The 27,686-nt window shown below is 53.4% G+C and overlaps 1 protein-coding gene across 1 annotated transcript in view; it reads right to left on the bottom strand.

Annotated features, from left to right (window-relative positions):
• Positions 1-18,251: 18,251 nt before the first annotated feature.
• Positions 18,252-27,686, bottom strand: part of GREB1 (growth regulating estrogen receptor binding 1) — a 173,053-nt gene continuing 163,618 nt past the window's right edge. The window contains exons 29-33 of the mRNA XM_037812669.1: positions 24,522-24,740; positions 23,586-23,721; positions 21,856-22,056; positions 21,308-21,446; positions 18,252-19,907 (exon numbers count right to left, since the gene is read on the bottom strand). Coding sequence (XP_037668597.1) covers positions 19,744-19,907; positions 21,308-21,446; positions 21,856-22,056; positions 23,586-23,721; positions 24,522-24,740 — 859 coding nt within the window. The 3' untranslated portion in view covers positions 18,252-19,743. The remainder of the gene's footprint in view (positions 19,908-21,307; positions 21,447-21,855; positions 22,057-23,585; positions 23,722-24,521; positions 24,741-27,686) is intronic.

Here is a 27,686-nt window from a genome sequence, read left to right as displayed (position 1 = left end):
CGGACCGGCAGGGCCAGCACGGGCAGCCTCTGGTCCACGCTTCACGGCTCACCTCTGATTTCACTTACTTTTCTCCACACCTCCTCCTAACACGTTTTTCACAGAGTCGATAGAAAAATAACAAAGACATTACAGACCTTTGTCATAAGCTCCTGAAGCAGGTTTATATGCCCAATTTTAGAAGCGAAGCACAGAGGCTCAGAGCCTCCTCTGTCCAGGTCAGTGGCTCGGAGCAGAGCAGGGAGAACGGCACGGCACCGCGACGGCAAAGCCTGGGCTCCCCTCCTCGTGCGGTAAGGCCGGAACATCAGATCCAGCAGCGTGGGGACGGGAGGGCACGGTGCCAAGCCTCTCGGGGCAGCCTGCCCTGTGCCCTCTCCTCTGATAGCGCAGGAGGAGGTGAGAGCCAGGGGAGAGAGTGGACCTTTTCTGTTCCAGATCCGAAGCCGCCACCCCATCCTTCTTCCCTCCCTCCCTCCTTTTCCTTCTTTCGTAGCCCCCCATTCCCACCCTCAGCTTCAGCTCCAGGCCCACCGGACGTCCTGAGCTGCCGTCCTCCAATCTGGCCACGCTCTGACAGCTCCTGCCCCTCGAATCCAGCAGAACATCTGCGCCTCGCCATTTGGGGCACACCAGCCCAGCCCATTCTCTGCCACACAATTTGGCATTTTGAAATATCAGAACACAAAATCATGCATGCTGCATCTCACGTGCTACGCATTACTTCACGTGTTCCTTGGCTCGCTCTTACGCACACTCAAGACTGTGTTCTGTGGCCCCGGAGCCTGGATGCAGAGTGGAAGGAGAATGGTAAATGCACTTGCAAAGTACTTTTAGTCACAGGACTCTCTGGAATCTCACAAGGTCTGGGAAGCTGCCTCCTGGAAAAGCAACCTTTTCTGAGACCTGATTTAGGGTTTGTCTAGGTTATAAGATAATGGTCACTTGCAGGGCTGGGCTTCGACTTTGCAGACAGGCATTGTCTATTCCAGACCCTTCTGAGAGGGAAGGGGGCTCGGTGCCGGCAGAAAGGTGGGTCCCAGACTGACCCGGGCCAAGGGGACCTGTGCTCCCCAATGGGGTCTGCGTGGGTGTCTGGGCAAAGGAGCTGGGGGACCCCAAGACAGAAAGGCCTCCGCTGCCCTCGGGCTGCCATGGGGTGATGGGAGAAAGGAGGGAGGTGAACAAGCACAGGCCGCGAGGGTGGGGAGCTGGGCCGGGGGCGCTCACGTGGGCCTGGAGCGGTCACCTGCAGGCTCATCTCAGAAAGGGAGAGTCCTGGCTCTGGAGAGGGGGCTCCTGCAAGTCGCTGGCCTGAGGACGGGCTCCCGCCTCAGGCACCACCTGGAACTGCACGGAGACGGCGGCCACCGAACTAGGCCCCGAACCAAGGGGCTGTGGACAGCTGAGGAGATTGAGCTACAGTCGTCTCTGTGTGCGAGACGGAGAACGTGTTCTGGCAACAGTTCAGTGTGAGGAGATAAAGCAGGACCGACATAACGACAAGGAACGCTGCGCAGGGCTGGCCCGGATGCTCGGCAGTCATCACCGACCCTGCCCTGTTCATCCCAGTTTCCTGTCACTGATGAAACCCCCCTCAGACCCCTGGCTGCAGTGACAGAGCTCAGCCTCCCAGGGGAGCGCCAGGCCCCCAAGGCTCTGTGTCTGACCCAGACCCGAGGGAAGGAGCAAGGGGCCCAGAGCTGTTTCCCACGGAGGCCCCGTGGTGGCGTCCACAGCTTCCTCCTCTGCCCCCCACCCGAGGCCGTGGCCTCCCGAGAGCTCTCCCTGGAGCAGGTGGCAGGCCGGCACAGGCTCTGCGGAGACGCAGGCCCCTTCCCGAGTGTCTCCACGCCCCACCCCTCCATCCGGCCCGCGGGGGTCCCTGGAGAAAGACGCCTTCAGCTGGAGCAGATCAGACCACAAGCAAGGCCCTGGGAAACGGGGCCTGTGGGGGCCGGGGGTGGCGGGAGGGGCTGGGGCCCTGGGCAGGCAGTGCCCTGGAGACCCACTAAGGTCAGCGGCTTCCTCTGGAAATCAGCGCGGAGGGGCCAGTGCCCAGCTAAGACGCCTGGGGGAAGACTAAACGCATAACCCGCAGTCACCTGAGACACCGGGATCCGGATTGGCGACTTTCTTTAATTCCGGTGGCCGGAGTCTGAGTGGATTTGATTCCTCTCCACCATTGTATTTACAGCCCCCACCGTCACCTTTCTTAAGTCTGGTGTTTCCATAACAACCACCATTCATCGAGTACCTGGGACTATGGTACTAGCAGGTGATGCAGGCCCAAGGCTCCCGGAAACTGAACCTGTAAAGGTCTCGGCCCTGCAGCACACCTTCTCCGGGGCCTCTCGTGTGTGGCCCCACGGCCACCTTCTTGTCCTCAGGCCAAGGTCAATGCCACTCTGCAGCCTCCCCAAGAGCAGAGGAAAGCCCACGTGTCCTGCGCTCACTCTGATGCCCCCTCCACGGGGCCTCAGGGACAAACCCGCAGCCCGAGCTCTAGGGGACGGGCTGCACTGTCGCCCCCAGCGTCTGCTCAGCCGCTCTCTCACCCAGACAGCTGTCCGCCCTCCCGCTCCGCTGACAGGAATCTACTCCTCTCCCAAGGCCCGTCTGAGATGCCAACTGTGCAAAGACGCCGTCCCCAGCCCTGCCGGCCCACCGCTCCCATTCGGCCTTGACCCCCGCGCAGACAGTCCTTCCCCTCCCTGCGCTCGCCCAGGGCTCAGAAAACGCTGATGGTCCCGAGACCAAGCCTGGGAGGCTCCGGGAGTGGCTGTGGCCAGTGCCGCAGGCAGACGCCGCCGCCTCGGCAGGTGCCTCCGAGGGCTCGCCCGGCGCCAGCTGCCCTTTCCCAGCAGGAACGAAAACAGCCCACAGCGCCTGCGCCACTTCCATGCTTCCCGGAAACCAGCCAGCCCGGCCTGGACTCCTGCCTCTGCGGCCTGCACGGCCAGTCTCCTGCAGCCGCCTCCCCACCTCCTCTGCACTGCACCATCGTCCTTCCGGGCCCCTGCCTCAGTTTCCTGATTTGGGATCCAGTTCCCCTGCTTTGCTAAAACCCCAGTCAGCCCCGGACAGCTGGAAGGAGGCCCTCACTGGAGCTGCCGGGAGGTGTCCGGTGTCCCCCTTGACCCAGCAGGTCAGTCTTCCCACGCGAGCCCAGCCCAGGCCCCCGCACCGGGGGCTTACGTGTAAGGGGCAGCTGCAGCCCCCAGGGCAGCGTCCAGAGTCCCTGCAGCCTGCCCTGCCACGGGGGAGGGAGGCACAGGTACACGCGCAGCCCTTTGGGACGGCCAGGGGCCTGCGGCGGATCTGAGCCTGGGTCCTGGAGGCCAGGGATCCGGTCCCATCTCAGATCCCCTGGGGATCCTGGACAGTCCCAGCGTCATGGCCTGGGCTGCAAAGACGGGGCCACGGTGAGAGGGCACCTCTCGGTCTCCAGGACCAGGGGGCCTGCTTTCCAGAAGGGGTGCAATCTCCATCAGCACAGGAGACCTCCAGGAATGGAGACAAAACAGACATTTTAATCCCCAACTAACCAGACAAACAAAAACAGAGTGCAGACGTCATCACTCTGGACGGCCCCGCTGACACAGGGGCTGCAGCTGGGGAGGGTCGGTGGTGAGCCCAAGGAAACGCTTCTGGAAGCATCCAGCCGGCCCAGGAAACACCTGCCCCAAGGCCAAGCAGCAGGTGGTGGGAGGGGACAGAGCCCAGGCCCCCCTTTCTCCCACCACCCTCTCTGCGTTTAAACCGGGCACCAGGAGCACCATGCACCCAGCAGAGTCTGCTGCCCCTGAACCAGACGTGCTGCCCTGAGGACGGACCCTCCTGTGACCAGAGGCTGGGACGTGGGGCCCACAGGCAACGCGGAGGACAAGCCGTTCATGGGGTGGATCCCGGGTGCAGCCTCGGGCAGAGCCCACAGTCGCCTCGCTGCCGCGGGAGCCCCTCGCCCTCGTGGGAAGGACAGCAAGGCCCTGAGCTCCCCACCCAGGCCCCTGGGCACTCACCGCCACTGAGGGTTATCTGAGCGCCCTCCAGGCCTGCTCTGGGGACTCAAGTGAAAATAACTCAATAAAAGTAAAGGAAGCCCCGGCATCCCAGCCAGCTCCCCTGGGAGGGTGCAGTCCGGTCACCAGCCCTGCAGCTGCGGAGCCGGCGCCGGTTCAAGGACTAAATTCCTGGGTCCTCCGATGCGCCCGGCAGGAAGCCCTGCACCCCTCAGGGCCCCGCGTGGAGGATAAAGCAATCCTTATTCATTTTCCGTCAAAGGCTAAAGAAACAAAGAGCCTTTCTAGACGAAGTTATAAATCTCCTCTGAATGTCGCCTCCGCGGGAGGAGCCTCTGAGGAGCCAGCTGTGCCGTCACTGACGGGAGAAATGAGTCCCTCCCGGGGGCTGTGCGGTGCAGACCCCGCCCCACCTTGGGGCGCGTGACCCGGTCCCCCAGCACCAGGCGGCCCTTACCCAGGACCAGGCCGAATCCGGGGCGGGTGTCCAGGCAGCGCTGCAGGGGCGGTCGTGCTCCTCCATGGGGCCCTGCGGAGACCGCGGCGCACAGGGGCCGGCGAGGGGCGGCTAATTCCCCGGCGCAGGAGCCGGAGGCTGGGTGGACCGGACACTGGAGCCGGGGCAGGCGGCACGTCCCTTTACGGTCGCCCTCGGGGGCCTTGGCCAAGTCACATGGCCGGAGAAGTGCAGAGTGTTGAATTGCAAATCCTCTCCCACCTGGGGGCTGGCGAACGCGCAAGGAGCCACCTCCAGGCAGGCACTGGGAAGTTCCTGGAAGGGGCAGCACGGTCAGGAGGGGCCACTTCCAAAAACTGTGTGACAGGGAAGCCAGGGGAGGGAGCACAGCCCTGCAGGGCGACAGGGCATCCGACCCCGCCCGGCACGCGGTCCAGTGGGATCCATCACCCGCCCTCGCCGCCGCGGCGTCCAGAACCTTCTCCCACCCGACAGGGCCGCACCCACTGCATGTGACCCCACCCCGGGCCTGGGACCTCTGCTCCACTCCCCGCCCGTGGACATGGCACTGCGCGAGCCATCCCTCTGGGCACCCACCTCTTCCAGGCTCATCCGGGATCAGAACGCCACGGCTGAGTGGTGGCCTCCGAGAGGACTCCGAGTGGTGGCCTCTGAGCGGTGGTCTCTGCACGGTGGACTCTGCGTGGTGGCTGCTGAGTGGTGGACTCTGCGCGGCGGCCTCTGCCTGGTGGACTCTGCGCGGCGGACTCCGAGCGGTGGTCTCTGCCCGGTGGACTCTGCGCAGTGGACTCTCTGCGACGGACTCTGAGTGGTGGCTGCCGAGTGGTGGTCTCTGCGTGGTGGCCGCTGAGTGGTGACCACTGAGTGGTGGTCTCTGCGTGGTGGCCGCTGAGTGGTGGCCACTGAGTGGTGGACTGTGAGTGGCCTCTGGGGTGGACTCTGAGTAGTGTCCGCCGAGTGGTGGACTCTGCATGGTGGCCGCTGAGTGGTGACCACTGAGTGGTGGACTGTGAGTGGCCTCTGGGGTGGACTCTGAGTGGTGTCCGCCGAGTGGTGGACTCTGCGTGGTGGACTCTGTGTTGTGGCCGCTGAGTGGTGGACTCTGTGTGGTGGACTCTGAGTGGTGGACTCTGCGTGGTGTCCGCCAAATGGTGGACTCTGCGTGGTGGACTCTGCGTGGTGGTCTCTGCATGGTGGCCGCTGAGTGATGGCCACTGAGTGGTGGACTGTGAGTGGCCTCTGGGGTGGACTCTGAGTGGTGGCTGCCGCATGCCAGACCCGAGGTGCCTCCCCGGCCAAACCCTGCTCCCAGCCCTCTGGGGTCTCACCAGGGCAGGGCATGGTTAGACCTCGCGCAGCGGCCACACGTCCACCTGCCCCAGCGGCACAGCGACGCTCCGTGCGCTCCCCTCCGCCGGCACCTTCCCACCCGCCATTTCAATGCTCTTAGCTCCGGAACGTCCCCCGGTCCTCGGTGCCCTCCCGCGGCACCTCCCAGCTCCCCCAGGAGAGCTCGGCCGGTGGCCATGGAGCCCCTCGGTTCTGTCCCCTTCTTGCCTCAGGCTCCTCCTGGTCACTGTCCCCAAGGTACGGCACCGCCCAAGAGTCCACCTGGGGCTGCTTCAAGAACGCAATGTGGGGACGCAGGCCTGGGCCCAGCTCGCCATTTAATGACATGGGTGCGATGGCCTCACTCCGCGGGTCCAGGTGCCTGAGGCTTCCCCAGGGCATCCAGCGAGGGTCTCCATGGCAGGGACCCCCAGGCCACTCACCCACGATCCCAGCCGGGAAAGCACCCAGCAGGCCTCAGAGCCCACGAGCCCTCGGGGGCAGCTCCCATGCTCTGAAAGCCCCCAAAATTGCCTGAAACCTAAGGGAGAAAATAATTGCACTGTAAGATGCTTCTGCTGAGCTGGGTCACCACCACCCTCGCTATTTTTAGTTCCTGTGAAGATTATTTTAAGAACCTCAGACCAAGGAGGAATTGGCTGTGAGTAACTAGACCTGGTCATGTTTAGGGCGAAGCCAGAGGTCTGCTGGAAGCACAGAGCACGCACAGGCAGCAGACGCTGGGAAAACAAGCGGCCAGGAGAGTCGCTGCACGGGTGAGGGGCCGGGCGCTGGGGCCATGGAGGGGACGGGGCCTGGGCGTGAGCTGCAGACTCCACGCCAAGCCCAGGGCGATGCCGCGTCTCACCCGGTGGGCAGCAGGCCTGGGAAGGTCTGCAGGAGCCTGGGAGAGCGGGCACTGGGCTGCCAGGCCCTGCCGCTGGTGGAAGGGACGTGGGCATGCAGGGCTCTGGGACGCCGAGCGAGGTGCTCACCCGTCATGGGCAGGTGGACCCGGCTCCAGTCCCGACTCTGCCCCTTAGAAGCCGTTATGACTTGGGGCAAGTCACTGCACCACCAGAGCTGTTCCTCATCTGGGAAAAACGTGGGTAAAACCAGAACCTCTCCCGCCCCGGGCTGTGGCGGGTGGAGGTGAGCCACGCAGGCAAGATGTCAGCAGCCACCAAGCCTCGCGGTCGCGTGAGGACGGCGTGGACAGCCCCACACTGCGGCTAAAGAGACGGCCTGCGCGTTGTTCTGGACAACCGCCAGCGGCAGGCTCGGCGTCCTTTCCCGAGGGTTCCGTCACTGCCCAGTGACCGCGGCCAAGGCCAGGCCGGAAGCCCCTGCACATTTCCCCTGTGAGCACCAGCCGTCGTGAACCCTCGGGGGCTGGCACCAGAGCCTGGGAGTCGCTACGAGCCCCCCACCCCACCCCACGTACCTCAGCGTCGGGGAGAGCCCTTCTCCTCCCCTCTTCCTTTTCTAGTCCTTCCATTTCCAAGGCGCAGGGCAAACCCAGCTTCTTCCAGGCCCTCCCTGACCTCCACACCCGTAACAACTTCTCTTCCTGTGAGCTCTGGGGGAAAGGGTGAGCACCAGAGCTCCTTCCACGTGCCCGGTGCTTTTCTTACCCACACCACCTCTGATTCTCACAAGATCCAACAAAGCTGGTCCAGGCTTTAGGTTGAATGTGAATCTGAACATGCACTACGGGAAAAGCAACTGACTTGTGAATCAGTAACATCTGAGCCCAGCTGACCAGGCCGTTCCAATGTCAGTGCATCTGGATGCACTCCCACACCCCCCCAGGATCACACACACGTGTGCACACACTTACGGCTCAGGGGTACCTGAGGAAGGATAAGCGAAGGGAACGTGTAAAGGATACGGGAACGGGTGGAGGGAACCAACCAGAGGCGGTGACACTCCCCAGTGCCAGGGAGTGGAAAGGGCCAGTGTGCCCCGGGTCCCAGGAGGGAGGGGGCAGGGGACGGAGCCCAGGTGTCCACCGCCCTCTTGTGGGGACCTGGGGGGGGGGGTGTCGCCTGCCAGCCCTAATCCCAGAGCCTGTAGGGATGTTATGTTGTATGGCAAAGGGGAATTAAGATGGCAGAGAGAAAAAAGGCTGCTAGAAAGCTGACCTTAAATAAGTGAGATTATCCCCGATTACCCTAAACAACAATCTGGGCATTTTTCCCAGGCCCTCTTTTCCGACAAGGGCCTGCCCCTTGGTGCCTGGCATCACTCCCTCTCGTCTCAGCCTCTGCCCTCTGTTTGCCCAGGTGTGTCCACTCTCAGCCGAGGGTCCTCAATAGGGCAGCAGAGACGCGGAATGAAACCAGAGACAGCAGTGTCCAAGGGCTCCGAGGACAGAGGGTGGGAGCCGAGGCATGCGGGGGACCTTCAGAAAGCGGAGCAGCGGGAAACGGGCTCTCCCCCAGAGCCTCCAGGAAGGAAGGTGTCCGCCAACCCCCCGATGTTGGCCCGGTGAGCGCGGAGTCGGATCTGCCCTGCAGAGCAGAGCTGCTTTGAGGCGCTGAATTTGCGGTAAGTTGTTACAGCAGCAGCAGAAGACGAGCACACCAAAGAGCCGTGGAGGACAGGACCATGGCAGCCAAGGAGTCAGCCAGCCCCGGGCTTCCGGCAGGGAGCGCTTCAGAGGCGGGGGCAGGCTGTCTCTCCCGCGTGCCCGTCCCCCTCCAGGGTCCCCCACCAGCCGGGCCACACTGGAGGCGGAAGCACACAGCAAACGGAGGGGAGAAGAGAGGGCTCCAGCGAGGTGGAAGGAGGACGCCATGCCCCTCCCTCCCTCCCCCTCCTCTCGCACGCACACACGCATGCACGCACACACACACGCCCATGCACACACACACGCACACACATGCGCAATGCACAACAGCTGCTGTTCCCCTCAAGATAAACTCTCTTCTCTTGAGTTAGAAAATCCCACCATGGCTCAATTCTGGAGTGAGCAGAAAAGAGAATTTCTCTTTCTTTTTCAAGGGTTCTAGAAGCAAATCATTCCCCCAGGACATCTGCTGGCATCAGGAACAAAACCTGCTTGGAGATGGAGGCCAGTTGGATGGAATCTTGCAGGCGGTCAGCCAGAAGTTCAGGAAGCTGGACACTCGGTGCACGCAGATCCCAGACCCCAGCCTCAGGGCCGCTCTGCCTGGCCGGGAAACCCGGACAGCCCAAAACAGCGTCTCCCCATCCCTCCCCACGGCCCAGTCTGTAGGGCCCTAAGGCACCGAGCTGTTCCACATCACCACAAACAGTTAAAACCAGAGCAATTTAACATGCGGTCTATGGTTAACTAGGAAAGCCAAGGTTTTGATTCTAAAGTAGATGACAGGCAATCTCAAGGATCAGAGTCTTCCAATTCAGGCTGAAATTAATCTTAAAAGCGGCCATTTATTTTTATTCAGAGGCAAAATTAAGTTCTGGTGGCCACAAAGGAGCAAGCTCTAGGCCCGGAGCACCCACCATGGATGGAGAGTTTCCACGGAGAAGGTCTCAGCGTAAGGTGCCCGTGAGTGTGACTACAAAGCAGAGGGGGTGGGGTCCTCTGCTCTGTCCCTGGGGGGGAGTCGGGACTCGCCAGTCCCAGCGCGTGGGCTCCACCTGCTCCACTCGGCACTGCCTCTGCCCGTCCTCGGCCCCCAGCCCACGCAGGACGCTCACCGAGGCAGCGAGCCCTCTCCCCCCTCTGACTCTGCCTGGAAATCGGGCTCACCCCTCAAGGGTGCCACGAATGAGAACCAGAAGGGGCCCTGCAGCCTTGGGGCCCCCTCGTCCTGAAGCAACAGGGCAGGGCTTTGGTCCTAATCACCCCATCGGTGGGGCTCTGGCCCAACGAGTAAGAGAAACAGACATTATCACTCTCCCTTTCAGAAGAACAAACGCAGGCTAAGCGGGCTGGGATGACTTGCCGGAGACACACAACCAGCAAGTGGGAGAGCCAAGCGCTTTCCGTGACGCCAACCTAGGACTTGAAAGGCTGAGTTCTTGGAGAATTCTTCCAAAAGGAGCAAGAAACCTGCCTTTCCCAATCCTGCCGGCCGTACTGAGCCACATGAACCCATTAAAACGTTATTTTTAACTTTTATTTTAAAAGGTACCGGTTCTTTGCACGGAAGAAAATTTGATTAAAACTTCTATGTATGGACTCCTTAAACTAGACAGAAAGATTTCACAAGCATTTTAGTCTCATACTTTCTAAAACTGTAAACATTGATGGATTTAACCCACATAAAAGTTATTTGGAGTCTTCAGTAATTTCCAAGAATGTAAAAGGGTCCTAACACAAAAGATGACACTCTTAGAAATTAAAAAAATTTTTAAATAGCTATTTTAAATAGCTGTAATAAACTTGTTACATGTTACATTACATGTTAAAATAAAGATATTTTCATTTAAAACACCCATGTTTTCTAACTTAAAAAAACTGCAAGAAGGAGAAATGCATTGTTTTACTTTTTTTAAAAAAATCTCATTAATTTCTGGCTTAATTGAAGACAACTGAATTCTTATATCTACTTCCATATTCAATGTGTTGTATTACTTCGTTGAAATACATGAAGGAAATCCAACCTCACATAGATATATAGTTAGAAAAGAGACGAGTATTTTAATAGCCTTTCAAATAATTGTGAATATTCTTCTTTGGTATTACACCATCATTGACAGGTGGTAATTTCTTAAGGCTGTTACATTGTGTAAATGGAAACTTTACCAATGACACTTTCATAATCAGGTACATTAAAATCCATTCATCTATCTTGAATTTTCAATGGATCTTTAAACATGAATCATGAATTGGTTATTTGTAAAATATTGGTTCACTGAATTATACAGTTTTTCTGACTGTTGACCATTTCATTCTAAATTTTTCGAAAATTACATTCTTGACTATAACCACTGATATCATTAGAGAAGTCTTTGGATATTGGAAAACCATCAAATTCATGGGAACAGATACAATGTCCTAAAATCCTAAATGCTGAAAACTCAAATGTTATCAATTCATTTATTAGAATACTTTCAGTTTTATTGCTGAAGTCCCATGCCAACTCCATTCATTTTTGAGAAAACATAGTTTATCAGTCATTCTTTCAAGTAAAAAGAGGAAGCAGACGGGAGAACAAACACTGCTTATGCTGAATTCTGAAAAAGTCTCTCAAGCAGAACCTCGATGGTGGGCCTGGATCCCCCCCACCCCCGGCGTGGCCCTCCCTCCCCTCCAGCAGGGGCTGGGACCACAGCCAAAGCGGAAACGTGTGGGGACAGACAGCAGGATGCTGGCAGAGAGGAATATTTACTTGCCTCAGATTTTACACCATATGCTGACTTTCATCTGAAAAGAATAGTAGAAACTGTAGCAGTTCAACATTATTCTGATGATTTAACAGAAACAAGAACTGCGTGGCACCAGCCGCCACCTTACTGCTCTACAGTTACATAAACTCTTTGTTTTATGGCCTTGATTTTTTTTTTAGTTTCCTTCAGGAAAGAAATTAATGGGCAGTATCCAGCTTTTGGAATAAGACCTTTAAAATAACATTTTAAAAGAAATAGGTGCAAACAATTAAAATTACAAATTCTGACGAAGAAAATCCTCTTCAGGTGTATGGTTGTTCCCAGCCAGGAACCCCGATGAAACACCCACCAGACGTAACACTTTGGCTCAACTTACTTCCCCACTTAGATATCCTTATTGGTGGGTGGGAGAACCAGCTACCCAGTTTGTGAGGCCCAAGCTAAATGAAAGCACAGAGACCTTGTTCAAAATTAAAAAGAATTTCAAGACGATAGGAGGATATTAAACCCAAAGTGGGCCCTTTGCCCTGGGCTTTGCACGATTACAAGGGCACACGCCGTGAAAGCAGCACCAGTGGTTAGTGGTTCCTGTAATTCTGGTATAACTGTTCTGTAAAGTTATCACACTGGCGTTTTCAGCCGCCTTCCAGGCTTAAATCTTTTCAGCGGACAGCGAGTCCAACCCAAGTGGAGCCCACCTGGCCCCAAACGGGGCGCCCACCGGGACCACCCACCACGCACCACCGAGGCTGCCATCCCTCCACGTGCCCACGGCTCCCCCGAGAGCGGCCAGACCCACCCCCGTGGCTCACAGCCACCCAGAAAGGGGGGCATCGCTGGCTTGGTTTGCAGCAGGTGTGGGGAGACTTGAACCCCAGGCCAACCCCAAAAGCCCATCGAGGAGCGTGACTCCGCATCACTGCGGCCACCCCGCGACTCTGTCCGGATGCCCCAGGACTCTGGGGCAGGAGGGCGGGGACGCCCAGGGGGAGGCATGGGGCCCCCTTGTCTTCTAACTTCATCTCCAGTTACCTTCCCGAGCCACACCCCATCTTCACGGCCAGCACCCCATCTACACATCCCCGGTGGCCCCGGCCATGGCTCCTGTCCAGGGGCCTTTCGCTGCCCCCCCCCTCTGCCCCGCTGGTGCTCTGAGTGCAGCTCTAGCCTCACCCCTCCATCCCTCTCCTCTCCCAGGCTCCCAGCCCCCGGCATGGGCTCCCTGGGGCCTCCCCACTGCCTTTTCTGGAGCAGTGGAAGCAGAAGTGCCAGGTACCAACCCCAGACTGAGAGGGCTCCTGACACCACCAGGGCCTCCTAGTGCCCACTGGGGCCTCCTCACACCCCACGTCCTGTTACAGAGCTCAGGGGCTGCCAGCTGCAAGAGGAGCGCGTCTGGTTTCCTAGTTCCACTTGGGCAGGGCACCCTCGTTACATGCTATCCTAAATTCCCTAGAGCACTGAGAAATGGGAAGGAGCAAGAAGCAGCTCAAATACTAACTTTAGTTTACATGCACAAATGAAACAGATACTGAGGAAAGGTCTGGAATGAAGCACTTAAAAGTGGAAACAGGGATGAACTTCAGGGTAGGGATGTGTCTGTTATTTTCATTCCCAGCATCCAAACAAATGAAGCCTGGCACTCAGTGACACTCAGAAAATATCTGGCCAAAGAACTGACACCTATTTTTTTAATTTCATGATAGAAGACTGTATAATTTTTAAACAACAAAAATAGACGTTAGGTTCCCCTTGCGTTAGTCCCCGGCAGTAGGGTCACAGGGGCTGGGGTGCACCCCACCTGTGTGCTCCCTTCCTTACCAGACCCTGAACCGCGAGTGTGCACGGCCCACCCAGACCCACCCATCCTGGCAGGGCAGGCTGCCACCCCCGGGAAAGACCCCTTGGGAGAGCTGGAGCTAGAGCAGCCAGGGGTCCCAAGTGAGAAAAATGAGGGCTCAGAGAGAAAGGAGAACGGAAACTGGGGCAGCTTATTCGGCAAATGACAAATACAGTCATAGAATTCTTGTTTCTTCTCTAGACTTGAAAGCTTTAAAAATCTGCACAGACCTTTCCAAATATTCTGTTAATTAAAATGCTAATTCCCTCAGAGCTTGTTTTTGCCCATATACCTATAACTGCTTTATCAATAAGACTGACAATTTGGTCTTCATTTGTTTAACTACCTTTTTTGTCTATATCTGGATTCAGAGTGAGAACCCCAACCTCAAACTTCCTGATATTAAAACTTATTACAAAGTCACAATAATCACAACAGCATGGTACTGGCACAAGGACAGACATACAGACCAATGGAATCAAATTGAGAGCTCAGAAATCAACCCTTATATTTATGACCAATTGATTTTTGACAAGGGGGCAAAGACCACTCAACCAGGAAAGCACAGTCTCAACAAATGGTGCTGGGAGAACTGGATCTCCAATTGCAAAAGAATGAAGGAGGACCCCTACCTCACACCTTATACAAAAATTAACTCAAAACGGATCAAAGACCTAAACATAAGAGCCAGAACTATCAAACTCCTAGAGGAAGTTCAGGGGAGCATCTTCAGAACCTTGCATTAGGCAATGGTTTCTCAGACCTTACAGTCGAAACACAAGTAACAACAAAAATAGATAAATGGGACCTCATCAAAATTAAAAACTTCTGCGTCTCAGAGGACTTTATCATGAGCGCAAAATGATGAGCTATACAATGGGAGAAAATATTTGGAAATCATACATTCGATAAAGCCTTAATATCCAGAATATAGAAGAAATCCTACAACTTAAAAAGACAATCAACCCAATTTTCAAAATGGGCAAAAGACTTGAATAGACATCTGTCCAAAGAGGATACACAAATGGCCAAAAAGCACATGAAAAGATGCTCAACACCAGCTATCAGGCAAATGCAAATCCAAACCCTAGTAAGATAACATTTCACACCCACTAGAATGGCTATTATTTTAAAAAAACAAACAGAAAATAAGTGTTGCAGAGGATGCAGAGAAATAGGAACTTGCATTCGCTGCTGGTAGGAATGACGCGGCAATCCCACTACTAAGTATGTACCCGAAAGAACTGAAAACAGGGACTCGAACAGACATTTGCACACTGATGTTCACAGCGGCATTATTCACAATTGCCCGAAGGTGGAAGCAGCCCAAGCACCCATCAGCCAATGAGTGGATAAACAAAACGTGGTCCATACATACGATGGAACATTATCCAGCTGTTAAAGGAATGAAGTCCTGATACACGTGACATGAGAAACAAAAGGACAAATATTGTGTGGTATCACGGATATGAAATAAGCAGAGTAAGCAAACTCGTAGCGTTAGAATCTAGAATGCAGGTTACCAGGGACAGGATGGGGGTGGGGAACAGGGAGGTAAGGCTTAAAATGCACAACGTTCCTGTATGGAATGATGGGAGCACAACAGCGTAAACATAATTAACAGCACTGAAGCACATGTATACATGAACGTGGTTTAAAGTAGGTGTTAGGTTGTATATACGGTAATAAGATAAAAATTGGTGGGAAAAATCCATGGAATGGCACTACACTCAGCAAACCCCAAATTAAACCATGGGCTCTAGTTAGCAGTACAGTTACAAAATCGTCCTTTCATCAATTGTAACGAATGTTCCACACCAGTGCAAGGTGTAAATGATAGGGTACCATATGAGAATTCTGCACTTTATGCCTGATTGCTCTATAAACCCACAACTTCTCTAATTTAAAAAATAAAAGGCAGTTTCCAGAAACAATACAGTTGGTATTTTTATTGTTTTATGTTGAATCCATAGATCAATTTGGGAGAAATTGATAGTTTCATAATATTGTATCTTCCCATTGGGATGTAGTTGTTGTTTATATGTAATTTTACCTTCTACTTCTTCCATGGAAATTTTATAACTCTCTTCACAGAGTTCTTACAAATTTTCTCTTAGGTTTAATAATGGATATTTTATGAGTTTTGTTACTATGGTGATTGGGAATTTCATTTCCATTACATTTTCTGGTTGGTTATTGCTGGCATGGGAAGACATTTCATTTTTGGATATTGATCTATAGTTGATTTACTATTATTAATTTACATTTTCATTTAACCCTAACACAAAATAAATGTAAAGAAAATGAACCAATTAATGAAGATGGAAGCAGAATTTAATGAAATAAAAAATGAAAGTGAAAAGCAGCTTAGACATAACCAGTTTATTCTTTGAAAAGTTCAATAAAAGAAACAAATCTTTAGTAAGGATGACCAAACAAATTAAGAAAACAGAAAAGAAAACTAAGAAAAGGAAATAATCAAAGATAATTTTTTAATTATAAGAACATAAGTATATGTTTAAATTTATACCAGAAAATTTGAAAGTTGTTATGAAATAGTTTTCCAGGAAAACATAAATTCTAAAACTTAAGATAGATAAAATCTGAATACACAAATAACTGAAAATTGTAGCGGTAGTAAAAACAAAATCTATTCCTTAAAAAATGAAGGCTTCAGAAGGGGGGAAAAGTAGGCCCAGGTGATTTTATGGTACTGTAGTTTTATTTTTTTGTGTATTTATGATTCTTACCTGGTTTTAGAATGAGGGTTATTACTGGTCTTGCAAAAATACAGATTTCCCTATTTTTCAAATGCGCAGGAATAGTTTTCATAATGCAAAAATTCTCTCCTGAAGGTTAACTACTCTGGATCAAATTCTTGTGTCCCTGAAGTCTCCTTTCCATGGGTCTCCCCTCTCTGTTTCTGAGAGAGGTATGTGTCCATTTAGGATTATGCAATTTGCCCATTTCTTTTTGCTTTTCTAACAATTACTTTATTTCTTAGCAGTACCGGCATATCTACCAAGTTCTGTGACCCTGATATCAACTCAGATAAAACTTTGTAACTTTACTTAAGATATCTCTCTTTGCCCACTTACTTTTTTTTTTAATATTAAACCCCATTCTAATTAGCTTTCTTAACCCAGAGCTTCACTATTATTAGGCAAATTTAATCCATTAATGTTTATTTTGATTATTAAATGTTTGGGTGTGTTGCTGTCACCTAATTTTGTTTCTATGTTGGAAGCTTCTTGCTCCTCTGCTCTGCAACCTGTTCTTCTGTATATCAGATTAATTTTGTATTTGCTGTTTTCCCCTTCAATGTTTTAGATGCTGGGCAACCTGCTTGTTTTCTTCTGGTGCATACTCTAATGTTTATTGTACATATTTAAATGTCTCTTTTCCACTAACATATTAATCACTCCTGTCCTAACAAGTCAAGAATTTGAGCTCAGTGTCACTGTTTTCTCAGCGTCTCTATCACCAGCCACCCCCGACTCCCATGTGGAGATCATCTGAAACATCAGCTCCCTGCATTCGCTCACCCGTTCATTCCTGCACATTTCCTGCGTCTCTCCACGTGCCAGATGCGTCCAGGGCCCTGGGGCCCAGAGTGAGTCTCACAGATGCCCGCGGTCGCAAGGGGAGAGGAAGAGCCTGCGGGTGGCGTGGCCCGGGGGCCGGGAGGGGCCGGTGGGCGTCGGATGACCGGGCAGGGCAAGGTGGGGCAGGGGCCGCTCCGGGGTGCTTGGCCAAGCATCCGGCTCGCTGTCCAGCTCCGTCTGCGAACCGCCCCGGAAGATGTCCAGATCTGACATTGGTCCTTTTCTTTTCCTGAGCACAACACGCTCTCACTGCTGATTATTCTAATCATTCCTGTTTTACGGGACTCTGTGCACCTCTTCAGCTCTGAAGTTACCACCTTTCTTGCGCCACAGTGTTTCTTGGGTTTTCAGGAGCACTGGACCCGCCGCTGTCCTGGGCGTGCCTGGCACGTGGCCTTGGGAGTCCCGTCCCTAGTCCCCAAGTTCGTGAGGACGCCCCTCCTCTCCCCTAGAAGGACCATCACCCTCATGTGCCCTGTGGCTTCACCCCTGCCTGGGCCTGGTTCTTCCCTACACAGTCAGTGTCTGCTGTCGCTTCTCAGCCTTTGGACCAACCCTGGGAGCCAGGCAGAAGCAAGTTCCCGGGTTCCGCTTTTCGGACTTTGTCCAGGGATCTGAGCTGTGTTTCAGCCCAGCTCAACCCAAGGACCAAGGCGCACCCCAGGCACGGAGTGGCCCTGGGTTTAACGGGGACTCACGCACAGGAGACAACGGTCTGGGCTGTGGCCATGGGAAGTGACCATGCCAAAGAGGGAGGGGGTGCAAGGGGGGCTTACAGAGCTCGTGATGACAGAGCTGCTGCGAGGTTGGGTCACCGGCAGTGATAGGGGGCCTGTGGCCGGGGGTGTGGGCCCCATGTGTGTCTCCTGAGGGAGGGGCTGGGCCCTGGTCCTCACACCAACACCCGAGCACCCCGCAGGTGCACAGGACCACTCTGCTCCCCCGGAACAGGCCAAGGACCCACAGCGGGGGGCACAGGCAACTCCACTCGAGCTGTGAGGTGGGGGGTGGACAGCAAGGGCCCCAGGAGCTGCTCCGGTGGCTTCTGAAGCTGCTGCTTGGTTTCTCACTCACCAGGTTACTGCAGCCCTTCAGCTGCCTCCCGTGGTTTTGAGGAGGTCACTGCCTTTCACGTCTCCTGCTGCTTTTCTCCGGGGGCCTTGGAGCAGTGGCCGCCCTCAGCCGGCCCAGCGACCCAAAGTGGCTGATCTGAAGCTAGGTCAGGACCAGCCACCCCTGAATTCAGAGGGTCTTCACGGCCCACTCCCACCAGCAAGCCAAGCCAGGACCCAGGCTGCAAACCCCACCGGGGCGCCATGTGGCTGGGGTGGAGGCTGGCAGCTGCTGCCGGGGGTGACGCTCACGGGTGGTTACACCAATCTACCAGCGTCTCCTCCAGCACAGGGTCCACCAACCCTGGGGTCTCAAACAGTCGATGCTCACAGTCCTGCCAGTTCAGCAGGTGTTTTGGCGGAGGGACTGACTCCTGGAGCTCCTGCTCCGCCATCTTCCCACCATCCTCTGTGCCAGGAGATATTAACCCTGGAGACCAGTTTATCTTAAAACAATGCAATAAACATGCACCAAAAAAACATTAAGTGCATTATAACTTTTATTTATGAGACTGGAACAGACAAGAATATTTGTTTCTTTTGAGTTTAAATTAACAAATTAAATGGGGAGAACTGCACAGAAGTTGCTATTTACAAAAGACAAATGTAACTAAAGGAAGTTTTTTCTTTTACAAAGTGATCATTTTATAAACGTTGACCTAAATCTTTTACACTCATGGACTTTTTTCTTAGGGGAAAAAGATTGAAATTAACTCTTTGGCATCATCTTTTAAAATGGGATAGTTATCCATTAGAGTGCCGTAAACGTCTGAACGGCTGAAGCGCGTGCATCCTGGCGACTCATCCGTGCACGCGGAAGCGGAAGCCGAGAGCACCGCGTCTCTCCCTTCTCTGGTGGCGGGACCGGGGGCCGCTGAGCCGGGCTCCCAGCTCCCTCTGCTTGTGGTCTGGGTGAATCGCACTCTCTGCACCTCAGTCTTTTCATCCTGCAATGGGAAGAGTAATTCCAAACACACACGCCACTGGAAGGATTAAATAAGGTAACACACGTAAGAGCGTGGCCAACAGTGGGATCTGTGAATGGCGGCTGAAAGGCAGGGCGGCAGGCGCCCGAGGGGGTGCGGGTGATGGACGACCCTGCGTTCCTCCCTCTTCCTCCAGGGTCAAGAGAGACTCTCCCTAAGGGAACCAACACAAACTAGAGAAAACAAGCCGTTTAAGGAACAGGAAACTCAGCTTCAATGAATTACAGTCATGAGCCTAGTGCTGATCAATTATTTTATATAAAATTTTGATTGTTTTTTATTGTTTCATGCAAGCAATTTTCTCCTCTTTCCTTTGTGAGGCAAATTCTATTTCTTAAGAAGATCAACCTCTGTTAACACTCATTTCCATCCTGAAACTGCTGTCGCCCTAATGGAAGCTTCCGTTCACGTTTGCTTTTACCCTACACCATTTTAATAGTATCTTCTTTGCTCTGAAGTAAAACCATTTGTTTTTCTTTATTAAATTTGATGCCTTTGGGCTAGCTTCTAAAAAAGAAAACTTGTAGGCAGTTAAGCAATTCTTATTAAAGACCTAATTCTTAGTTTTTTCTTGTCCCAGTCTTTAACACTTAAAATGTTCTTGTAGAATATTGCTTTGTAGTCAGTTACAGGAAAACCTGCATAGCTGAAATCATATCCACTGAGACACTGGAACCTCCGCAACAGAAATTCTTCAGGGCTAAGAGAAAATTCAGGTTTGTCCACGGAAGCACATGAGTGACAGCTAATGGTCAAAAATCCGTTCTTCATAAAACAAACTTCAAAACAGCCCAAGGCCATATGTTACAGTGGACAGAGCTCCAGCACGGAGCTCAGGAGCCGTGGGTTTGCGTTCTGCTGGCCGTCCACGCGCCATCAGTCCCCTTCCATTTCTCAGCCCTGGTTCCCTGACAAGCACCACAAGGGGTGGACGTCACAGTGTCTGGCGCCCGTTCTGGCTCAGGCACCAGGGTTCCGTGACCTCCTCCAGCCTCGGCAGCACGGGGGGGCTGCACGCTCTTTCTCCCAGAGAGGCTGCTGGTGCCCCCTCAGATGTGTCGTCCAGTCAGAAAAAAGAGAGGCCTGTCCTCCTTTGCATTGGCGGTCTGGAATTCATCACGCAGTCGGAACTGCCACTCGTCTTCCAGCTCCAGGCGCACAACCGTCTGGCGCAGTGAGTTCCGGTCCTGACAGATGATGCACAGGGTCGCACCTACATGGGCCATGGTGGAAGAAGGGTGAAGAGAAGAAGGCCGAGCTACTGCAAGTTAGCATCTTGTTTCTGTCGTAATGCTTTACTATCCTAGCAAGACATATGGTGTGGTTGTTATTTGGCAGGTGTGACCAGTTAGACAACATGCAGGCAGAACAGAAGTTGAAAAAGAACTGAACAGAAGAAGAGAAATGAAAGCAGACAGACTGGTCTGATCACACACCCGGCATTTTCAGTGCCAGCCCTTGGTTCACACCATCCTGCCACATCCCACTCTCCTGGCTTAATCCTGCCTTCTTCACCATCCCAAATCTGCTCACCCGTCCATCCCAGTGCACCTCCCACCTTTCCCCTCACACACACATGAATTCTCCCTCCTTTGAACATCTCTGAACACCCAGCACACATCCATCAAGTCTTGTTCTTTCTGTCTACCTATCTACCTGTCCATCCATCCACTCACCCACCCACCCATTCGTCCACCTATCCATCCACCTACCCATGCACTCATCCACCCATCCACCCACCCACCCATCCATCCACCCACCCATCCACCCATTCATCTACCATCAACCCAATCACCCACCCTCCAGCCACCCACCCACCCATCCACACCCACCCTCCCAGACATCCACCCACCCACCCATCCACCTACCATCCCATCCACCCACCCACCCATCCATCCACCCATCCATCTACCCATCCACCCACCCATCCATCCATATACCCATCCATCCATCCTCCCAGCCATCCATCCATCCATCCACACCCACCCATGTCCAGTTCTCCACCACACAGTGCTTCCTAAGGGCAAAGACTGCTGTAGAAACTTCTTAATATTCCCCAAGGCCATGTACACTTCAGGTGCTCAATTCATGTCTGCTAGAGAGAAAAGTCAGAGTAAAGAACAACAAAGGAAAAGTGAGGACCAAGTAGGAAACCAAACTAGATTGGAAATACAGATCGGAAATAACTTTTAAAGTCACATAGAATGAGTGTGACTCTCAGTCACTCTAGCAAGAAAACAGCTACAGAAGAAGAAAGGTTAGAGCAAAAACCAAGGAACAGTGGGGCCTCCAGACACGGAGCAAGAACTCCCAGGACAGAGAAGCACGAGGAGATGTGGGCCTTGATTTAAGTATTTGGACCAAGCTGAAAATATCTGCTATTTACCGAAAAGCAACAGTGTGCTCTAGTCTCTGACCTCACAGGTTCAGGGGAAAGAGAGCCAGCCCGGGCATCAGGGGACCCGAGATCCAGCGTCATCATATGTCCCAGGATGGGCCTCAGTTTCCCCAATGGCGAATAAGAATGAGACCACGGGTCGCTTCCCCAGAGGGGCCAGGGGACAGCAGGCAAGCAAGTCAAGGTCCAGGGTAAACCCGAGAACGGGAAGTTACCTTTCAGAAAATGAAACTTTTTCAGAAAGCTAGCCCCGACCAACGCGTCACAGAGGTACAAAAGGAGTCCACTGAACTTCAAGTCGGGGCAGCTGATGTCTGAGGAGTGAGGCCGGGAGCTCACGTAACAAATTGAAATCTAGAAAGGAAGCGATTCAAGAGACAACACTGCTTTCCATGAATTATGCAACAACATTATGCTAGAGATCTGAATATAAATATTAACTGCTTGCTCAAAATCAGGGTTTGGGGGGAGCCAGAAACAACATTTTAATGTTATCTCTAAATCTTTGTATGAAAAATCAATTCAGAAAGACTTATCAGGACTCATCTACTCACTAATCACGTGAGCAACAGAAATGTGGCGGCATCACAACTGGGCTAGACTTACAAATTACTATACTTGGCAGCCATTTCAGTTCTTTGAGTCCTGGTTTTATCGTCTCGGCTAAGGACCGGAGACAAGCAGCGAGGACGCAGGGCCCTGGGTCCCGGTGCCTCCGGGGACGAGCTTCCCCGTGTGCAGGAGACCCACCCTCGGGCACTACCTGGGGCCCCAGGCTGAGGTAGCAGTCCACGGACAGCACGGGGTGGTGGAGACTCCTGCGCGAGAGCGGGAAGAAGCGGTGGCTGTGGTGCTGGAGGAACTTCTCGAGCAGGAGCTGCGCGGGGGCCGCGAGAAACGTGTGCCTGCTGTCCGGGGCGCAGACGTACTGGGCCGGCACGACGGCCGCGGGGTGGTCGGGCGCCTGCGGGGGGACCGGGCGCGTCAGGCTCTGCGGCCGGGGGGCGGCGTCCAGGCCACGAGGGGCCGAGGACGGGGCAGCTGCGGACGCGGGACAGGGGCGCCTGAGAGCAGGGGCTTCAGGGGTGGAGTCTCCGTTAGGAAAACTTCTGTTCTGCCAAGGCAGAGCGTGTGAAAACTAACCAGGGTACAAGCTTAGACACTTCTCTTCACGTGCGGAAAACTGGCCGTCTGTGAGCTCTTCCCGAAACCCCGTGTCAGCCCCCTGGGCATGGCACCCCGACCGGAGACGCCCCCCGAGTCCCCCGTGGTTCCTTCTCATCGGCTCGGCACACCACAGTGCTTCCTCCCGGCCCAGCCTCCACCTCCACGGCCCCTCACTCCCGTCGCTCTGCCGCCCCCACACCTGCCCCCCTCCAGGTCCTCGCCCTTCCTTCACCTCCCCAGGGAGCCTCCGCAGCCCCGGCTAGGCGCCCCTCCCCGCGCACACACCTGACCCTCACGCTAATTAATTAAACATCCGTTTGCCATCCGCCTCGGCTGCTGGGCTCGAAGCTCCTAAGGAACTGAGGAGGGGGTGCTCAGTAAATCACTAATCAGAAAATGAAAACCATCAAGTTATTTCATTCAGATGAAAGATTATAAAAATGCATTAGCTTTCCTATATATATATCACTATATTATATGTCAGCAATTAAACATAATGGACAATAAAATTATGTTTAACCTACGAATAAAGATAAAATACCCAAGGAAATGCATAAAATGTCCTTTAAAAATGACACTGAGGGAAATAAAAGAATAATTAAATTGGTTTTAAAGGCACATCAGGCTCTTAAGAAGACTGAGATCTCAATCCTCCCCAAATTAAACTGCAACTCTAAGACAACTTCAATAATGTTTTTTTTTTCTTTTGGACACTTAACAAATGATTCCGAACCTCTTCTGGAAGTAGAGACTTTTTCCCTAAGTCTTGGTTCTCCCCCAGAGGCGGCTGCGGCCCCTGCAGCGGGAAGGGCAACGGACACAGCTGCTGCCTGAACCGGGCAGGACAATGGTTGGAGCAGGTGACGGGGAGGAGGTGGGAGACTGGAAGGGGCTCTGGCCACAGGATCACCAGGTTGCCAGGTGAGGCTCGCCGGGCCTGCAGGGTAGACAGCCCTGGAGGGCTTCCCGGGATTTTACGTGAGGTCCGCAGGCCCCTCAGCCAGTACAGACGTGGTCGAGTACCCGTCGGCTCCCAGGGGTGCCACAGCAGGCCCCTGCCCTGGAGGAGCTGCGCCCGGCAGGGAAGCAAGCATTCACGGACACTCGAAAGCTGCCAAGTTCAACAGGGGCCGGAGAGAACCAGGCAGCCCACGGTGGAGGGAGCAGAGCCCAAACAAGCCCCGTGGGGACGTGATGCGCAGCGGAGCGGATCTAGAGGATGCTGCACGAAACCAGAGACAGGCAGAGAAACCTGATGGCCTCTCTGACGCCCCAAGGGTCAGTGCCATGGGAAGGCGAGGCCAGCATGGCCCGGTGGACACTCACCGTGGCCGTGATGGGGAAGGCGCGCAGCCCGCCCACCGCCACCTGCTTCTTCATCACACTGAAGCGGTTGAAGCGGCAGAGCAGGAGGCCCGCGCTGTGCGCCCGCAGGTTGAAGTCCACGTCATCACAGGTGAACCTGCTCGGAGCAGCACAGGTCAGGCCCAGTGCTGGGGCCACCCACCCTGCCTCGCGACCCTGCTGGGGGGAGGGCCTGGAGAGCGGCCGCGCCGGGCCGGGGGAGGCAGCGCACGCCACGGCTCTGCCAGTGCCTTCTGCTCCACCTGCTACGCCCCAGGCACTGCGAGGAACTTTAGGAACAGCAGGTCACTAATTTGTTTAAAAAAAAACAGCCATAAACACCTCCCAGGCCAAAACCGTTAGCCACGTTGCACAGCTGAGCTGAGGAAAACAAGGTGCGGAGAAGGTCAGTGACCTGCAAAGCTGGTGGGTGGCAGAACCCGGGGTTGCTGCAGGGCAGGCTGGCTCCGAACCCACATGCAGGTGGGCCACCTGGGGCCCTGAGCCCACCACCTGGCTCTGCGAACCCTCCGTGAGCACTTCCGTGGCAAATGTGTAGAGAGTGGCCTGTGAGTGTTTCTGTGCAAAGGCTCCTTAAAAACCCGTGCATTAGGAGAGGGAAACAAAAAAGCCAGAGAAACGCGCAGTACAAAGTAACTCACTAAATCAAGTATTGTGTGAATTGATGGAGTTGAAGGAGTGCTGAAATGATGAAATGGGGGGCCGAAAGTGGGAGCCGAAAGCATGGGCCAGGCCAGTGCTCAGGGGTGGGGTCCTCTGGCTTAGGTAGAAGCCGTCTGCCCGGGTGAAGGCCTGCCCCTGTGGGACCCCGAGCTGCCTGGACCTGCCCCTCCCCCCGCCCCTCCCCCCAGCCACTCGGGACCCCCCCACACACACCCTCCCCGAGGGCGGCCTCACCGGTTCCGGCTGTACTGCACGTTCTGTGTCAGGTCCACATTCAGGATGACGAAGTCATGGACGTGGCAGCGGGAGAAAGGCTCCCGCACCTCCGCGGCCCTGGTCTTGCTCGACCACTTCCGCATCCCAATGAGGGCGTACTGGGTGACATTGGGGGACGCCTCGATGTGCTGCATGATGTGCTTCAAGGATACGTTCCTCTCGGACCAGGAGAGCTCCCTGCTCGGAGGAGGGAGGGGCAGCTCCAGGCGTGTCCAGCCGCGGCACAGGCCTGCACCAGGCTTCCCAGACCCTTCCCTGCGGCCAGGGCCGCGTGGATGGAAAATCCATCACCACGCACAAAGGGGCTCTGCACCGTGGGGAGTGCCCTGTGTGCATTTAATCTCGCAGTCAGCTGACGACATCTTAGCACAAGGGAGAGAGGCTCGGAGCGGGCTGCCCACAGCCTCTCAGCAGAGTGTGGCCACGATCTGCTCTCCCTGACCGCAAGTCTGCCTTCCTTCCCCCCTGACGAGCCACCTTGCACTGCCAGCTCGCTGGATCCGAAGGTAAAACGGAGTATAGGAACCAGGCTTTCTGTTGTGAATTCCAAGGAGAGAATGGGGAAGGAGGGGTTCCCTTAAATGACCACCCCGCCCAAAGCCGTGGGTTTGGGATGTAGGAGGACGTGAGTCTGGTGACGGCGACACTGACGTGAGAAGCTGGGAGCCAGCGGGGGCCAAGCAGGTTGCCCAGCTTTTCCGGAATTCAGCTTTCTTTCCCCAGCCGAGAAAGAAAACCACACTCTCCGAGGTCCCAGCCAGCTCCGGGGTCCCAGGACACCCGCTGCTGCTTCGAGGCAGAACGAAGAGCTCAGCTCTCAGCTCCATCTCTACCGCAGAGACAGGGCTGGGCAAGTTCGCCCTCGGAAGAGTGAAAGCAGAAAACAGCGAGCGCAAAGCAAAATCACCGTTCCTGTGGGCCATGGGCAGCTCTATCCCACAGGAAGCATTTTTTTTTTCTAGAAGAACAATGATTCACAGTAATTGTTCTATCAAGATGCCCCTAACACAAAAGAGGTGAAATAACCTAATGCAGTCTCAAAAGTAAGCTGAAAATAATAAAAAACCATCAGGCAGCCCTAAACCGAAACACTCATATGGCAAAATCACAAAAGGAAGAAGTCTTTTACCCCTGGTGTTCCGATTCCGTTTCACCCACCGAGCCTTTTCTGTGCAGGGCTGCTTCCCTGCACAACTCCAGGGGGCGACACTCACATTGGAGAAGTGCGTGGCAGCCACAGCTTTATATCCCACATGCTGAACACGTCCACCAGTCATGACGCAACTGACCCTCCCACACACTTCCATCACCAGCATCACCACAGCAAGAGGTGAGGAAACGAGGACCCCAAAAGATTAAGCAACTTTCCCAGCATCATACATCAAATAAAAATAATGCTAGGTGTTAGAGGTGAGGCTGGGAAGGAGGGGATTAGTGACCAGAAGGAAACATGAGGGGAGTTTCTTTTTTTTTTTTTTTTTTTTCCCAATGCAGTGAGAATTTATTTCATAGTTATCAAAGCAAACCAAAGGTTATCAGTAGGTCAGACATTTAAAGATTTAAGTACAGCTGATCGCACTTAACTCTTATGCAGGTAGCTTAACTTCAGTGGTTCTGGTCTCTCTCTGAAGGGAAAATGGAGGTGTTTATGATCCTGTATCATAATGGGTTCCAGGTGATCCAGGCTACACGGCTGAGTCAGACCCTCTCTTCTTTGATTTACATGGCAGGATCCAGGCCATCCATTGTTGTGCTACCATCTCCCAAAATTGTGTTCCAAACCACGCAGTCCTGTCTTCTATCACCCTGTAGTGCTCCCTTTAGTATTTCCTGTAGGGCAGGTGTCTTGTTCACAAAGTCTCTCATTGTCTGTTTGTCAGAAAATATTTTGAGCTCTCCCTCATATTTGAAGGACAGCTTTGCTGGATACAGGATTCTTGGTTGGTGGTTTTCCTCTTTCAGTATCTTAAATACATCACACCACTTCCTTCTTGCCTCCATGGTTTCTGCTGAGAGATCCGCACATAGTCTTATTAAGCTTCCTTTGTATGTAATGGATCGCTTTTCTCTTGCTGCTTTCAGGATTCTCTCTTTGTCTTTGACATTTGATAATCTGATTATTAAGTGTCTTGGCGTAGGCCTATTCATATCTCTTCTGTTTGGAGTACGGTGCGCTTCTTGGATCTGTAATTTTATGTCTTTCATAAGAGATGGAAAATTTTCATTAATTATTTCCTCTATTATTGCTTCTGCCCCTTTTCCCTTCTCTTCTCCTTCTGGGACACCAATGATACGTACATTACTGTACTTTGTTTCATCCTTGAGTTCCCGGAGATGTTGCTCATATTTTTTCATTCTTTTCTCCATCTGCTCCTTTGCATGTAGGCTTTCAGGTGTTTTGTTCTCCAGTTTCTGGGTGTTTTCTTCTGCCTCTTGAGATCTGCTATTGTATGTTTCCATTGTGTCTTTCATCTCTTCCATAGATTCTTCTAGTTGTTTTTTTGAACTTTTGATTTCTGCCGTATACAGGTCCAGTGCTTCCTTTACAGCCTCTATCTCTTTTGCAATATCTTCTCTAAACTTTTTGAATTGATTTAGCATTAGTTGTTTAAATTCCTGTATCTCAGTTGAAGTGTATGTTTGTTCCTTTGACTGGGCCATAACTTTGTTTTTCTTAGTGTAGGTTGTAATTTTCTGTTGTCTAGGCATGGTTTCCTTGGTTATCCAACTCAGGTTTTCCCAGACCAGAGCAGGCTCAGGTCCCAGAGGGAAGAAATATTCAGTATCTGGTTTCCCTGCGGGTGTGTCTTAGAAAATTGCTCCACCCTTTGATGCCTCCGGTCACTGTGCTTTTCTGCCCAGCAGGTGACGCCTGTTAGCCTATAATTCTTGACTGGTGTGAGGAGGTATGGCCTGTTCCCCCAGGCTCTGGGGTCTGGTTCTGAATGGAAAGGGCCCCACCCCTTTCCTCCTAGAGAAGACAGACCCCCCAGGTGGAGGTCATTAGCATTTCAATGGTCTCGCTCTCTGCTTGTGCTGTCTCCGCCCTTCCCCGAGTCACAGCCCTGGAAACTGAAAATGACTGGGGCTTTCTCCACTGAGCCAAAAAAGAAACAGTCCCCT

This window comes from Choloepus didactylus, chromosome 20 (genome assembly GCF_015220235.1).
Source record: "Choloepus didactylus isolate mChoDid1 chromosome 20, mChoDid1.pri, whole genome shotgun sequence".
Lineage (NCBI taxonomy): Eukaryota > Metazoa > Chordata > Mammalia > Pilosa > Megalonychidae > Choloepus > Choloepus didactylus.
The sequence above is the reverse complement of the archived record's forward strand: the minus strand, read 5'-3'. Positions and strand labels throughout refer to the sequence as shown.